This window comes from Rhinopithecus bieti, unplaced genomic scaffold (genome assembly GCF_001698545.2).
Source record: "Rhinopithecus bieti isolate Rb0 unplaced genomic scaffold, ASM169854v2 scaffold_7438, whole genome shotgun sequence".
Lineage (NCBI taxonomy): Eukaryota > Metazoa > Chordata > Mammalia > Primates > Cercopithecidae > Rhinopithecus > Rhinopithecus bieti.
In genome coordinates, this window is record NW_016805589.1 from 3,183,576 (window position 1) to 3,200,799 (window position 17,224).

The 17,224-nt window shown below is 40.1% G+C and overlaps 1 protein-coding gene across 1 annotated transcript in view; it reads right to left on the minus strand.

Moving 5' to 3' along the window:
• Positions 1-10,916: 10,916 nt before the first annotated feature.
• The window catches only part of LOC108530161 (TNF receptor-associated factor 4-like), a 54,948-nt gene continuing 48,640 nt past the window's right edge, over positions 10,917-17,224 (minus strand). The window contains exons 2-4 of the mRNA XM_017872861.1: positions 14,134-14,412; positions 11,518-12,268; positions 10,917-11,084 (exon numbers count right to left, since the gene is read on the minus strand). Coding sequence (XP_017728350.1) covers positions 10,917-11,084; positions 11,518-12,268; positions 14,134-14,412 — 1,198 coding nt within the window. The remainder of the gene's footprint in view (positions 11,085-11,517; positions 12,269-14,133; positions 14,413-17,224) is intronic.

Genomic DNA, 17,224 nt, shown 5'->3' on the forward strand with positions numbered 1-17,224 from the left:
ATTTGGGACTATGGATATCATTCTGTTTTCCTAGTGTCTGGGGCAGTACCTATCATATAACAGATGTTTACCAATTGGATAAAAGAAGAAGAAAGGAAGAGAGAGAGGAAGGTAAGAAAATAAGAAAAGAGGAAGGAAGGAAAGAAATCCTTAGCTTTGTCCTGGATCCAGATTGTGATTGCATTAACAGCTCAGAGATTGTTAAAGTAGCTCTCCTCCTACTTCTTACTGTTGAGGAGGGTTTTTTTTAAATCCCTTTTTCTTTCATTCCCAGTATATCAGCAATTTCCCCAAGCCAATTTCTAGCTCTTAAAATAGATTCACACTGTGGTTCTTCCGTGTGTGTGTGTGTGTGTGTGTGTGTGTGTGAAGTAAGAGAAATTCACAACTCACTTCATAATCCCCTCGCAGGTAATTAACTCAGGGGGCAGCCTCAAGAAGCCAGAAGCATGTTGGCTTTAATTTCCCTTTCTGAGATTCTCTTCCCTCTATTAACTTTACCTTTCCTCAGTCAGGGCAAAAATTAATTGTGTCCCTCCCATCTTTGGAGGCAAGTGGTTCCTTCGACAGCTTTTTCTTAGAATGGTCATTTCCTCACTTCCTGTAAACTGTAAACCTCCTTGTGTGGCTTTTCCCTTTTTAGAGAAAATTTACTGGAATTTGGGAATGAACTTGCTTTGTTTTAAGATAGAAATATAAGTGTGGGCCTCTTTATTTCTTTGGGACATCTCTTCATGGCATTCTGAGAGAGATCAGAGTTGATCCTTAAACACTGGATCTCCCTATGTGGGACTGGGGTGGCGCAGATTGAGGAAGCTTGGTGAATTAAACAGAGAAAAAGGAAGGAGAAGGTTAGAAGAAGCCACAGGCAACTTCCTGTTTTTTAGGCGAATGGAGCCTGATTTTCAGCTTCATACAATTATATTCTCTGCATTAGCTTCAGGGTAGTACAAGAAAACGAAGGAAGGGGTCTTTCCCTTGTAAAATTGAATTAATGTATTCAGATAGGTAAAACTGAATCGAGTGACTAGACTGTTAAGCCTGTAATTTAATCACATGTACAAGATTTACATCTGCACACAGTTTGTGTGCTGTGTGAGTAGAAGGGGCGGTACCTTCATTTCTGTATCTCAGTACTTAGCCTGATGCCTATCACATGGTTAGAAGTCAAAACTCTTTGAGTTGGTTGAAACTGGTTAACTGGTTGCTTGAAAATGTATAGATCTGAGGGTACCACAGTGGCAGACTACTTTAAAGAAGTAAAAAGAAAAGGCATCCTCCCAAAGTTGAAATATTTGAAAGCTCTCAAAAACTCTTGGAAGATGTTGGTGGGAAGATATCTGGTTTAATTTCTATTTATTCCAAGCTCTACACTAAATGATAAAGGTTAAGTGAAAAGAAGACTCAGTCCTTGACTCCAAGGACACCATAGTCTGGAAGGGTAGAAAGAGAAGTAGTTAGACAATTTAAAATATATGTGGCTGGGCAGTTTAGCTGCAGTTCAGCATTTCAGCTACACAATTCCATTTTCAGAAAGAATGTATTAGGACTTGGGAATAAGCCTGTATTGATTCATAATAGAAATGTAAATGTGGGGTTCTTTATCTTTTTGGGAGACTCTTATGAGATTCTGAGAGAGACCAGGATTGATCCTTACAGACTGGATGACTGTGGTGTCCACTAAAAGAGTCACCCAAGTGGCTCTGCATGTGCAACAGTATGAAGACATTTAATCTTGCTGGGACTCCCCCAGGGATCAGCAGTCCACTGTGCATAGTTGGATGGATATTCTAATGAGACACTTGGTGATGGAGAGGGTCAGACTTCCAAAGGGCATGTGCAGTCACATTAGGTGATCACCAAATGGCCTGCTAAAAAACACAGTGCCATTTCTCTGTGGAACCTCATTTTTGCTGTAAGAAAAGGGCAAGTTCATGGGCAGTTAAATCACTCAGAACACTAATGGAGAGGTGGAGGGCTGCCCCCAAGGCCTCTTTTCCCTTCCCAGTTTCCATGCAGTTTCCTGTCTCTCTGTTGAATCAATGTTGAACAAATATTTAGAGAATCTTTATTTAACTGCATCCTGGTTACCAGTTCTGTGGCGTCCACATATGTCCTGATCCCATCATTAACCTGGATGTGATGTAGAGCCCTCTCTGTGTGCCATGTACGTGCCATGGTTCCACATGCATCAACGGAATCACTCTCATTAATTCGTCCCAATGGAGGGAGGTCAATCAGGGAAAAGTCAAGAGTTAGAATAGTTTTAAGAAATTAGGCTTAATTATTTTCAAGTTTCTACTGACAGGAACTCACTCCTTGTGGGGTTAGAGGGGAAGAGGAGACACTTGTCTTAGAGAACCCTGTGAATGTCTTAATAAATAGATAAGAATCTTGTTTACTTAGCATTTTCAGTGTTAGAAGGCAAGTAGGACCAAAGTGAGACTTGAGAACTGTGTGTTCTTCACTGCAGAGATCCTACAAACAGATGTGCTTAGACTTCATGAATGGTTCAGGAAAGCATTGAGATGAGTTGCAAAGAGTTTCGGAAGAGACTGTGAATGATTAAACTGGAAAACATCAAAGGAGAATGGATTTCTCCTTAAATGCCCTCTACAATATTATTTGTCTTCAAAATGTTTGAGTGATTTTAATAGTATCCTAGTGTTTCCCTTATACATGCCTCCTTATCCTTTAGAACACACTTAGGTACCAGTATCACTCATCAAGAAAATGATCCCTAATCTCTCCTGCCTCCTAGAATTCATCTGCCCTTTCCACAAGCTGATGTCACTACACTGACCACACTGAATTGTCAATGGGCTTATTTGCAGGTGTGTCTACCATACTGGACAGGGAGGTCTTTGAGTCTAGGTACTGGCTCCATTTATCTCTGGGTCCTTATTTCAACCTAGCATTTGGCACACTGCAATTACTTGGTATGTATCTGCTTAACAAAGAAACATACTTATCATAAGTACAATATTTATTCTGCAACTTTTGGTGGCCATGAATAAACATACTGGTTTTCTTTCCGGCTTCAGGTCATAGTTTATTCTAACCTAATTAAACTATCTCATGGATGAGACCACTGAGTTTAAATCATTCTCCCAAGGCTATAGAACTTGTTACATGGCCCATCCAGGACTAGGACACAGGCATCCAAGGACACAGGATTCCAAGCCTGGTGCTCTTTCTTTCTCCTTTTCATTTCTGACTTCAAAAAATAGCACATGTTCAGAATAGAATGTTAAAGAACAGAGAAAATTCATCCTAAATTCAACTACCTAGAGACAACCAACATCAGCATTTTGGCAAATATCCCTTCTAATGTGTGTGTGTGTGTGTGTGTATGTGTGTGCATGTATACAATTTTACACATGTAACTAGCTATTAAATGGGGTTCTTCGAGTTGTTTCAGAGTGTTAGCTGAGGCCCCAAATCTCAGGACAATGGAAGACAAGTACCCACACATTCTAGAGAGAGGGGCTGGAGCATTCTTACTGAAAGATGTCCAGCTGGCTTTCCACTGTCAACGTCCAGCACCCACTCCAGCCCTTATGTAATGAATGGCTAGAGACACTTCTGGGGAAAAATCATTTAACATAAGGAAACACACAGGAGGAGGCAATACTGTGGCGTGTCTCCTCCTCTTAAGCCAGGTGTAGGATCCAGAGATAGAGTGAGGCCCCTGCTAGCAGAGGAAAATGGTACCTTACTGCCACAAGTGAAGCTTGCTGCATTGTAAGACAGACCTGCAATGAAAATTGCAAAAACTGCAATTACTTTTGCACCAACCTAATAGAAGAAAACACAGAGGCTTTTCCTGGTCTGCTCCCTGATTAAAATACAGGAGAGTCTCACGAGAGCTGCACATGGCCCAGACTCTAAAGACACAGATGCATAGATAGTGCGTGTCTCTCCCTGGGAGAATCCCAAAGTCTCATTCAAGGGAGAGAAATAATTGCAGCAGGAGTGATCCCCTTCACAGGCCAGGGGTGGTGGAATTTCTTTTGAGTCATGTGCATGCCAGGCATCCTGTAAGGAGTGCACCCTTGGCTGCCTATGGAGGTAGAGTGGAGCTGCAAAAAAAGCAAAAAAGTAGGTTCATAGATGACTTAGGTTAATAGATTACTGATCTCCCTTACCTCCAGCTGGGCTCTGAGCCTCACCTGATAGTATGGGGAAGGGCAAAAACTTAAGATGTGAGATTTAGATTTAAAATATGTTTTCAACCTGAACACAATGAAAAAACAGTGAGATATAACCAAGATACTGTCGTGGCGGACACATGAAATGCCATGCAAATCCTCCTTCAAGTGGAACTTCTTGTCCTAGCCATTTGGAGTGCTGTCAGGAGAAAACCTGGCCTCAGCCTCCTGTGGGGATGGCCTCAGCTGGAGAAAGCCACCTGCTCAAGTCCATCACACCCCTCCCAGGGTAGCCCAGATCCCACGACTGAGGCGGAGGATATAGAGGCTTTGCCATTTCAGTCCATTATGGGACCATTTTGGCTCCAGAGCTCCCTAAAGTTGGCCAAGGTGTCACTGGGCTGCCAGGCACCAGAGCTCACCTTCTCCCTGTCCAATCTGCTCCCTTTCTCTCTTTAACAGGTGTTGTTCCCAAGGGTTGTCTGTGATAAACATCTTACAACTAGACTCTGTCTCAGAGTTAAGGTCCTGGAGAATCTTACCTGAGACAATTGTACAGAGAAGCAAAATCAAATCAAATATATTTGAAGGGAGAAAAAATAGATATTTCCTACTCATGCCCTACTGATTGCAGTATTCCTATAAACACAAAAGCAAAATCAACTAGACATTATCTTTTATAAAATGCTTTTCAAAATTCCTTTTTATTGAGTGTTCAGATATGTCATTCCTTTTTAATGGCTGCATTATATTCCTTTCTAGGAAATGTAACATATTTAACCAACCCTCCCTGTTTAGGCTTACAGGCTATTTCCAAATTTTCACTATTATACTATTGCTGCAGGAACCCATGCATACCTTTTTGTATGCTTGTTTAATTATACTTTTATGATATATTCATAGGAGTGGGATTACTGGGCTAAAAGTATTTTCCTTTTAGATAGTGCAATCCACATTTTATTATAGAAGTTTTATATTAGTTTTTACTTCAACCAAGTGTAGATAAATGTGATGCATCTCCATATGCTTGCCAACTCTGGGCATTATTAATCTTGTTCATCTTTTATAATGTAGTAGATGGCATTGTTTTATTTATTATCTCTTTATTTGCTTATGTTTTCTGAAGAGGTTGAAAATATTTTTATATATTCATTGGCCAGCCTAACCTCTTAGCTTGGGATCTGGCTATCCTCTCTTGTCACCCTATTCTTACTAGAATCTTTGTATTTTTCTTGCTTACTTAGAGGTGCTCCTTTTTTTATGTATTAAGAATGTTTCACCACTTGACTGGCAAATAATTATCTGGTTTGTTGTGTGTCTCTTGAATTGGAAAACATTGAATATGGAACATTTTGGCTTTATGCTCCCAAATCTATAGGTCTTTTCTTTATGGATTTTGTAGTTGGTGTTCCTTCCAATAAGATAACAACTGTCTTGCTCATACTACTGATTTTCCTAAAACATTATTTTCTTTGGGATAAAATTAAATATTTGCCTAGTTATGAATTATAAGAATTCAAATTTATAATTTTTTGAAGTTATATTATCTATACTAGTATTATTCAAACACACAGGACCTAACCATGCCTATATATCACTGTCTTAAGTGCACATTATTATTAACCCAGCCTTATTCCTTTTTCTTATTCAAATTAATTGAGAGATTATTTTGAATAAAAAGGAGCACATGGTAAAATTTGGCTAGCCATAAGTAGAAAGCTGAAACTGGCATCCGTTCTTTACCCTTATATGAAAATTTTCAAGATGGATTAGAGACTTAATGTTAGACCTACAACATTAAACTCTAGAAGAAAACCTAGGTAAACTTCAAACGTAGGCGATGGGCAAGGACTTCATGTCTAAAACACCAAGCAACAGCAACACAAAGCCAAATTGACCAAATGGGTCTAATTAATAAAGACTTCTGCCACATAAAAGAAATACCATCAGAGGAACAGGCAACCCACAGAATGGGGAAATTTTTGACAATCTACTCATCTGCCAAGCAGGCTAATACCAGACATACAAAGAACTCAAATTTACAGAAGAACAACCCCATCAAAGTGGGCAAGCGATATGACGACCTTCTCAAGAGATTATGCGCGGCAACAGACACATGAAAAATGTATCATACTCGATCAGAAAAGATGCAAATCAAAACCCAATGAGTACCATCTCCTCCAGTTAGAAATGCATCATTAAAAGTCAGAAAAACGTTCGCTGGAGAGGGATGTGGAGAAATAGGAACACTTTTATTACTGTTGGTGGACTGTAAACTAGTTCAGAGCAAATTGTGAAAAACAGTGTGACAAATCTCAAGGATCTATGGAACTAGAAATACCATTGATGAGGACCACCATGCTCGCTGGGGATTACTCGATGATTCACCCACAAAAAGGGAGGGTTTTTATCTCAGAGAGGAAGGCATTTATACATTCGTCGACTTCCAAAAGACGCTTTGATACTCGCGGATGTTTATGCGGGCACGAGTATTCAGCAATGAGCTCTACTATAGACTCTATTGCGAAGCACACCCAAATATGTTCATCAGTGCGATTGGGCTAAGAATGTGGCACATATCACCATGGATTTCATACTATAAAGGATTATTCATAGAGATTCATGCTAGTCTAGTAGAAAAAGGTTCCCTCAAACATGATGAGTCGATGTCTTTGTAGGGACATGGAGCAGCTAGAACCATATTCTCAGCAAAACTATCACAAGAACAGGAAAACACCTGCATGTTTCGATTCTCAGATTGGTTGGAGACTGGAAAAACATTCGAGATCCTGCCGGGCAAGAAGGGAACATCACCATCGAGCCTTTGTGGGGAGGGGGGATGGGGAAGGATAGCATGAGGAAGAGTATTACCTAATGAAATGAAAGTTAAGTGGGTGCGCACACCAACATGGCACATGGATATACTATGTAAGCAACTCCTGCACGTTGGTGCACATGTGATCGGACCCTAGAACTTAAAAGTATATTAAAAAAAACACAAAGACTGTGTGCACACACTTTCGTTGAGTGACATTTATTCCAGGTTATCACTACTGAAGCTCAAAGAGTCTCCAGAAGGATGCTCTCTAGTGTGAGATAGACAGTCTCTTTATGGCTTACTCACGCTATGTTTTAGCTTCTTTTGTTGCCAAAAGTGACGAGTAATCAGACCTACTTATGGATTGTAGTTAAAGAATGGATAACATAGATGTAGGGCACCACCCAAGAGGATAGCTAACTGATAGTTTTCTCCTTTTATTTATTATTATTTTTATTTTATTTTCATTACTTTTCTTACGCTATCTTGCTATTTATATCATATTCAGATGCTTTGAGTAGTTGAAGATCACTGGTGAGATGAATAACGTTAATCCTAGGTGCCACTCTAGGATAATTCCAATTCCGGCAACAACAAAAACCTTTTGTACAATTTTTGAAAACTCGTTTTGGTGAAAAACTGACCTGCACTGCACTGGGATATAGTTTTATGTCATTTACTGGGAATATCATATATCTATATTGTACTATAGATTCTTAATGGATTTGGTTTATGGGTACTCCCTCCCACTCGAAATAAAAAAGACTAAAAATTCCAGATCACGTGGGTCTCTTGTCCAAGGACTTTGTAGAAGGAGATATAGTTCGTATGTGTGACAGGGTTGTAGTCATTTTTCCAAAACGGACACCTATCTCCCATTAGTAATGTCCCACTAATGTCAATGTGGCATACATTTGTCATATTAGAATTTTGGTCTCTTAGGGTACATTAAGTCGAATTTGCTTACTTTTTGTATGTTTATTATGGTGAGGATATTGTTCACTTTAATCTGAAACTCTTTTTATGTATAAGAGCTCGCTCATGCTATATTTAGTATTAATTTTAGTTTGTTTATAATATTGAGTATATTATTAATAAAGTAGTAAGTATATAAAAAATTGAAAGTAAAGGGAAAAGAAGAAATTTTATAGTTAAATATTAACTTGAAAACACTTTAAATGAGCCCACAGGAGAAAAGATAGTTTCACCTATGATTTTAACAATATATGCGTATATATGTTTGTGTGTATATATATATATATATATGCATGTGTGTGTGTAGCATTATATGCATATATAAGTATGTAACATATGCTCCAATAAAGATTCAAAAGCTTAGTCTTCCTCCCAAAAACTCTGCTTATTTTTCTCTTTTGCTAAGAGCGTATGGACCCCACCCAAGTTGAATGGGCTAATGAGGCATTCAGTATGTTTATTAGGAAACCCTACCTATATCCATAGTCACAGAAATGACTGATTTCATCACTTGACTAGTCTTTTAACTAATTCCATCCTAACCCCTTTAGTGACCACAAGTGCAAGAGGTTGGAAGAAACTAATGAAATGAACCAGTTGGTGCAGAATAATACAGATAGAGCTTCAATCAGAACATTCACATATTCACAGAGAAAACCAGCAAGAAAAGTTTAAATGTAACACTTGCGGGACAATTTAGGACAGTAGTTGCATGCAAAAGCCAGACAGATAAGGTAAATATATCAGATAAACAGGGCATTCGAAAGAAAACAATGCAGGCTGATGAGGGATAGCAATTGAAAGTATTTCCAGTATCAGAATATAGATAGGCAGTGGTGGGGCCATGGTGATTTGCACTTTAACTGCAACCCAGAGTCACCGTATCTTCTGTTTTCATATTTCGAGAAGAGAAAGAGAAAGCTGGGGTTTTAGGTGAATTCTTCTGACTTCCTGTATTGGCAATTAATTTAATAAAAAATAGTGTGGGTCAAATAAAATACAGCTGTGGGCCAGATCTCATCTTCAGACCATCGGTTTGCATACAGAGTCTCAGAATCTGGATGACAGTCATTAGCATCCTGAATAAACTTGGCCCCCTATTTCTAACACTGGTTGAAGTAATAGAGTGAAAGAAGACAGGAACTCTTGTGGTAAATCATATTATTTTCATCTGAGGTAATAGCTTTGGCTGTGGCTCAAGCATTCACTTCTGGAAGCCAGAAATCTCTCCCTGTCCTTGTTAATATTTTTGGCTAATCTTTGTAGAAATTAAACTGGATTGGAGCAAATTGGAATGGATACTCAAGGACCAGTTGAGGGCTTTATAAACCCTTCCTTTCAAAGTGAATCCCAAACTGAAATTTATTCTCTTTCCATTTCCTTCATCTAGACTTCTTAGAGTAGTATAGGGTGCTGAATGTTTAACAATGAGTGTTTCTTTTGGTCCATCTTTGAGATCGATCTGTTTCATCAACAAATGACAATCATTTAATGATGGAATGTTTTCTCTCATTTCCATGGAAACACAATTATTTGGCAACAGATTTGCAAAGTTGTTAAAGAAGACAGCTTTTACCTTTCAACCCTGGCTTGTGATACATTTCTTCATGCAGCAATATGCATTGGGTGCCTGTAATGTACTAGATGCTATTTTAACTGCTGGGAATAGAGTGGAGACTCAGACAAATTTCCTTGATTCCTGTTAGTAAAAGTTAAATCTACAATAATACATTTGATGCCACTTCTAATACATACATTCAAAGTGGAAATATAAAAATATATATTGCACAAAGCCAAATATAAAACCCTAGACTACCCTATCCTCAGAGGATAGAGGAAAAGACTGTAGTCATCTACAGTCTTCCCTGTAGACAAGGAAAAGAAGCACAGAGAGGGAAAGACAATGAAGTAAGATAGTAGTGAAAATGGTGAAATTAAAACTCCTACCAATGCAGGTGAGCACAGACAACTCTGCATCAGGTAGTAAGAGACTCCTTCATTTACGTATCTCCAGTTGTCAGCTCTGTATTTCACAAATTAGAAACTGATAAACAGAAATGGCTACTTTAGTGGAAGTTGAGCTTACCATTCACTTTACTTGCATTAGTAACTGGATTTCCCAGGCAAGGTTGGAAGAAAATCCCAACTGGAATGAATAAGCCAGTAAAAATGTGCAAGTAATAATCACAGCTTAGTTTTAAGAGACAAAAGACTAAAACAAGACTGTGACAATATAAACAAAGATTAAAGATGATGTCTGCTTATGTAAATGTCTCCAGTAAAAGAAACTACAGACCTGGGTTCTAATGTGGTTAAATAACTGCTGCTCTTCTTGACTTCATCTTTTGTATCATGCTTTTGCTGAATAAAACTCTTGACAAATCAATAGGTTGGGTGAGATCATCAAAGCAAAATTATTTTACAAGGCAAGCTTCCCTATCAGCTGGCTCTCCCAAGGCAGATTACAGCATTTGTCTCAATGAACATCAAATTAAACAGTTCCTGTGTATTTCTGGAGGTAAAGTCTGAAAGTGCAAAAGCCAACATGCTAAGAAACTTTTTTTTAAGGATTGAGAAACATTTCCCCAGCTTACAAAGACACAGTTTTGACTATAGCTTTTTTTTTTTTCTCCCCTAAAACTCTGTCTGCTAAAGGGAAGGGGGAGACTAGCTTAGCTGAGCCTAAGCCAGGAATCTCAGTGTGTCTCAAGGTATGTGCCTCCCCAGGCATCTATTTCATGGGGAAAAAAAGAATTTGAAGGAAAGTTTTAGTGCAGGTGATGATATCGATAGATCCCGGGGATGAAGGGCAGGAAATCTGGTACATCTTCCTCAAAAAGGCCTCATAGTGTGAATTTCAGTCCTGGACGGGCTATTTTCTTCACATCTGGGTGGAGCCCAGTTCAGGGTTTGGGAGCATTGGGAACCAAAGGGAAGGTGACCCATTTGGCAGTGCCTCGAGGGCTGCAGTATTAGGCGCTCCTGAATGTTGCTTTGTAGGAAGAGAAACCACATCGCAGAGGAAGAGTTGAGGCATCATTCTGAAGGCAGGTGAACTTTCCAGAAGGCCAGAGTGAAGGATCATGGATAGGCTCGCCTATGCGGCACTCCCCAGGGATGCCCCAGGCCGCCCTGCAGAACTGGGGAAGGGGTCAGAGTGGTGTGGTTTCAGATCTGAGAAATTTGAATATCTGTGTTACTAGGCTCTTTTTCATCTCCAGAGCCTCTGTCCCATCTCCCTTTTGGCTTTTTATCTCCTCCTTCTTCATAATTCTTCCTTCTAGGAGAAGTAGCCTAACCTTGCCAAAGTACAATTTTTTTTCTAATAAATACACTTACGCATTTCTTAAAAATCAAGGCTGCCCTGCTGTGCCCTCTTGGCACTAAGGAAATAAATAACCAGAGGGGGCACAGCTAGGGAAAGAGGAAAAAATCAGATCTCAAGACAGATTCTTTGAACTACCCTTTCTCCATTCCCAACTTCCACCCCCCTATGGCTCTTAGGACATAGCACCTGAGCAGGCACCTCAGTCCGGGTAGAGTGTGACCGGCACCAGGGCATGTCTGCCCTACCCAAGAAGGGAGACAGTCCCTGCGGTCACTTGTTTTCAGCCCTTGATGATCCCAAGACCTGTTCCCCACACTGCACATAGTTTTTCGCTTTTGGATGTCCTGGTGGGAGATGAACTTGGGATAACCAAAGCCCAAAGAACTCTCATCCAGGGAGCCCCCCCAGGTGCCCGGCTTCTGGAAATGCTTCCAGTTTGGGCCTGGGTGGAAGGTCTCAGTGACCTGCTGTGGTTTAGCCAGCCCAGAGTCGCTCTGATCCAGCAGGCAGAAGGTGACACGGCGGGCAAAGGACCACTCAAGGAGATTGTCAAAGGCACCAGGCAGCAAGTCAACGTACAGTGAGAGGCGTGTGCCCTCACCACTGCCTTTGCCATTGAGGAATGCAGACACCTGCAGCTTGTAACCACACTTATGTGTGTAGAAGGCTGGGCTGAAGCACTCAAGGTTGGGCTTGGCCTTGGCCTCCTGTAGCTGCCGACCATAACTGCCAGTCTTCCAGATAAGCACACCATCACTGCCCACTGATAGCTCCTCCAGCTCTTGCTGAAGGTCCTGCTGCTCCTGCCATTGCCAGCTCAACAGAGCACACATCATGGCTAGATGTAGCTTCACACTCTCCTCCACATGCTGTGCCATTGCCCACTTAGGGCACCTGTGCTTGCAGCTGGAGTCTTTGAATGAGCATAGCACCAGGGCGCTGCTACAGCTGTCCTTCAGATGGCCTGGCAGGTCCTCCTGAGCCACAGTGCCCACACTACAGTACAAATTTTAATCCGTAAAATTGGGAGAATGATAACATCTACTGTAAGATGATGCATGTATGTGCTTAAGTGCGTGGCATACTGTCAGAGTTCAATAATGACTGAATCTATTATTATTCTACTTGGAAACACTCCTAATCGATTTGAAAGCAATTAGCTAAAAGCTGGTTATTGTTGGCTTCTGAAAGATAAGGGGCATTGGTGAGGCACAGGATTAAATTGACAGAGAAGTCTGTTGGTGGGTATATCCAGGATTATTCTGTCCTTGTGCCAATCTGCTTAGATGTCTTTGAGAAAACGAGCAGGAGAGGCAGAGCACATTAGACAGTCAGAAGATATTTAGCGAACGCCTCCTACGTGCTAGCACTGGAAATAGAGCGATGGATGAAACTACCTACATATTCTCATAGAGCTTACAAGGAAACAGGAAAAGCAAATATTAAAGAAATGTCAACTCAAATACTCATTAATTGCAGGTTGTGTGGGGTATTACAAAATGCCCACTGCCTACTGACCCATTTGGGCAACATTTTGTATCTTCCCAGCAGATCGCCAGTCCAGAAATCAGATTCAGTTTTTCTTAAACAGACCCAATTTTCCCTGGATTCAGATCCAGGTGACTTACTACTAAGATCAAATTTAGTTTCTGAGTCTCGGTTACCTTATTTGTAAATTGGGGATATTATAATCATTCCAATCTCAAAGGATTATTGGCGGGTTCATTAATTGAAGCCTAGGTGAAATCTCCCTCAATGCCTGGCTCATGGTGAGTCCCAGTAAATGCCGTTTCATCCCTTTTTCTAGTGTAGAAACACATTAAACTTGCGAGTGGGCTGCTCTGAGTATCAAACTTGAAGACAAAGATAAGATGAACACACATACTCCTCACGTGTGAGGTTTGAGCTCTTAATTCAGAGAAATGAGTGTATTAACAGAAGAACTTTTTTGGCAATGTTACTGAGTCCTCTCTCTCTGGATTGTTCCGTGTCAATTGTATTTTAAACAAGCTATGAATGGGAACCAAATCAAAACCATTTTGTTTTAGCAGCAGCAGGTTAAAAGTTGTCTTACTACGTTGTCTGAACTACATCATCCAATAAAAGTCTAAGGCCGGGAGCGGTGGCTCATGCCTCTAATCCTAGCTACTTGGGAGGTTGAGGCAGGAGAATTGTTTGAACCTGGGAGGTGGAAGTTTCAGTGAGCCGAGATAGCACCATTGCACTCTAGCCTGGGTGATAGAGCAAGACACTGTCTCCAAAAAAAAGGCTAACCCCCCGTGAATAGGGAGGGTTCATGGTGTGCCTGTGGGCCTGGGTGTGTGTGGCAGGTCATGAGGGGTTGGAAGGTGGTAAAGGGATACATCTATGTGGGAATTTGATTTAATGTAAGGGCCAGACTAAACCTTTGTGAAACGAAAACTCAGTGATCATCAAATTATGAAATTGGCAAGCTCTATTCAAACTATTTTCATAACAAGTGGTTTAGGGAGCCAACAACTTATTGGGAATTATTAGGAAATAATAATTTGCTTATCTAACTGTGCCATGTTTCTAGTTGACAATTTCAGAACAAATTGGCAATTTGGTCAATGATGGCATGATATTAAATAATAATAATATATTAAATTAGGCTTAGAAGGCTAGTGAGTGATCATTTCTTCCAGCCCTTGTTAATATTGGTATTCTTCACTTTGTAAACATATATCCTCACATACAATATTTTAATGTACTTTATTATACTTTAAACAAAGGTCATTTAATAATGTGGGTGATTTCGGGGATCTAACTTTTGGTATTTTAAAATGCCTATTGTCATTAGTTGCTATGGGCAAGAGCAAAAGAAAAGAAAGTNTAGCTGCCGACCATAACTGCCAGTCTTCCAGATAAGCACACCATCACTGCCCACTGATAGCTCCTCCAGCTCTTGCTGAAGGTCCTGCTGCTCCTGCCATTGCCAGCTCAACAGAGCACACATCATGGCTAGATGTAGCTTCACACTCTCCTCCACATGCTGTGCCATTGCCCACTTAGGGCACCTGTGCTTGCAGCTGGAGTCTTTGAATGAGCATAGCACCAGGGCGCTGCTACAGCTGTCCTTCAGATGGCCTGGCAGGTCCTCCTGAGCCACAGTGCCCACACTACAGTACAAATTTTAATCCGTAAAATTGGGAGAATGATAACATCTACTGTAAGATGATGCATGTATGTGCTTAAGTGCGTGGCATACTGTCAGAGTTCAATAATGACTGAATCTATTATTATTCTACTTGGAAACACTCCTAATCGATTTGAAAGCAATTAGCTAAAAGCTGGTTATTGTTGGCTTCTGAAAGATAAGGGGCATTGGTGAGGCACAGGATTAAATTGACAGAGAAGTCTGTTGGTGGGTATATCCAGGATTATTCTGTCCTTGTGCCAATCTGCTTAGATGTCTTTGAGAAAACGAGCAGGAGAGGCAGAGCACATTAGACAGTCAGAAGATATTTAGCGAACGCCTCCTACGTGCTAGCACTGGAAATAGAGCGATGGATGAAACTACCTACATATTCTCATAGAGCTTACAAGGAAACAGGAAAAGCAAATATTAAAGAAATGTCAACTCAAATACTCATTAATTGCAGGTTGTGTGGGGTATTACAAAATGCCCACTGCCTACTGACCCATTTGGGCAACATTTTGTATCTTCCCAGCAGATCGCCAGTCCAGAAATCAGATTCAGTTTTCTTAAACAGACCCAATTTTCCCTGGATTCAGATCCAGGTGACTTACTACTAAGATCAAATTTAGTTTCTGAGTCTCGGTTACCTTATTTGTAAATTGGGGATATTATAATCATTCCAATCTCAAAGGATTATTGGCGGGTTCATTAATTGAAGCCTAGGTGAAATCTCCCTCAATGCCTGGCTCATGGTGAGTCCCAGTAAATGCCGTTTCATCCCTTTTCTAGTGTAGAAACACATTAAACTTACGAGTGGGCTGCTGTGAGTATCAAACTTGAAGACAAAGATAAGATGAACACACATACTCCTCACGTGTGAGGTTTGAGCTCTTAATTCAGAGAAATGAGTGTATTAACAGAAGAACTTTTTTGGCAATGTTACTGAGTCCTCTCTCTCTGGATTGTTCCGTGTCAATTGTATTTTAAACAAGCTATGAATGGGAACCAAATCAAAACCATTTTGTTTTAGCAGCAGCAGGTTAAAAGTTGTCTTACTACGTTGTCTGAACTACATCATCCAATAAAAGTCTAAGGCCGGGAGCGGTGGCTCATGCCTCTAATCCTAGCTACTTGGGAGGTTGAGGCAGGAGAATTGTTTGAACCTGGGAGGTGGAAGTTTCAGTGAGCCGAGATAGCACCATTGCACTCTAGCCTGGGTGATAGAGCAAGACACTGTCTCCAAAAAAAAGGCTAACCCCCCGTGAATAGGGAGGGTTCATGGTGTGCCTGTGGGCCTGGGTGTGTGTGGCAGGTCATGAGGGGTTGGAAGGTGGTAAAGGGATACATCTATGTGGGAATTTGATTTAATGTAAGGGCCAGACTAAACCTTTGTGAAACGAAAACTCAGTGATCATCAAATTATGAAATTGGCAAGCTCTATTCAAACTATTTTCATAACAAGTGGTTTAGGGAGCCAACAACTTATTGGGAATTATTAGGAAATAATAATTTGCTTATCTAACTGTGCCATGTTTCTAGTTGACAATTTCAGAACAAATTGGCAATTTGGTCAATGATGGCATGATATTAAATAATAATAATATATTAAATTAGGCTTAGAAGGCTAGTGAGTGATCATTTCTTCCAGCCCTTGTTAATATTGGTATTCTTCACTTTGTAAACATATATCCTCACATACAATATTTTAATGTACTTTATTATACTTTAAACAAAGGTCATTTAATAATGTGGGTGATTTCGGGGATCTAACTTTTGGTATTTTAAAATGCCTATTGTCATTAGTTGCTATGGGCAAGAGCAAAAGAAAAGAAAGTTTTGTATTTGCCTTCAGCAATTTCATAGCTTTCATCTTTAATTGGTTAAAATTGGCAAATGATTCTTTTGAAATGTGTGTTTGTTTATCAATGAGTGTGCCTGATATTCTAAAGTAGGTATTTTAGGGAAGTTTGTGGACAATGCACTGCTGTGATTAACCAGGGCTTTATAATTTACAATAGGCTGGTGTTTAAGATGTTTGGTAGAAACAGAAGGACTCGCAAACACGATCGTTCTTTTTGTCTGGGAAAACTGTGTAAGATTATTTTAGTAATTGGGCTCATTACTTTAATATAGCTGAATATCAAAACATTCAGTTGTGAAACCAAATAATGTGTGGATGCTATGTTTCTGCAGACTTTAGGGATATGGATCACAGATGTCGTTTGGAACCAGCTGAAACTCAAAGGAGTGTTTTTAAATAACCAATAAACTCTCAGTATTAGCTAAGGTACTTGAAAATTTCTACCATAATATTTAACCAAATTCTCATTTCTTTTTATTACTTAAAAAAAAGTATTATGTAGGCTAACATCAATTTTGCCAGCTGGCTGGATCTCTGATATTTATACATTTTCGTATGCAGATTTTCAATTTTTAACATACAGATTTTCAATATTTAGTTGAAGACCATTACTTCATCACTTGGCATTTAGAGGGATAGTCATCAAAATTGTAATTTAGGCCAGACACCATGGCTCATGCCTATAATCCCAGCACTTTAGGAGGTCAAGGCGGGTGGATTACCTGAGGTCAGGAGTTTGAGACCAGCCTGGCCAACATGGTGAAACCGCGTCTCTACTAAAAATACAAAAATTAGCCAGGCATGGTGATAGTCCTGCTGCTCAGGAGGCTGAGGCTGGAAAGCTTGAACTCAGGAGGTAAATGTTGCAGTGAGCCAAGATTGCACCACTGGACTCCAGCCTGGGCAACAGAGTGAGACTCTGTCTCAAAAA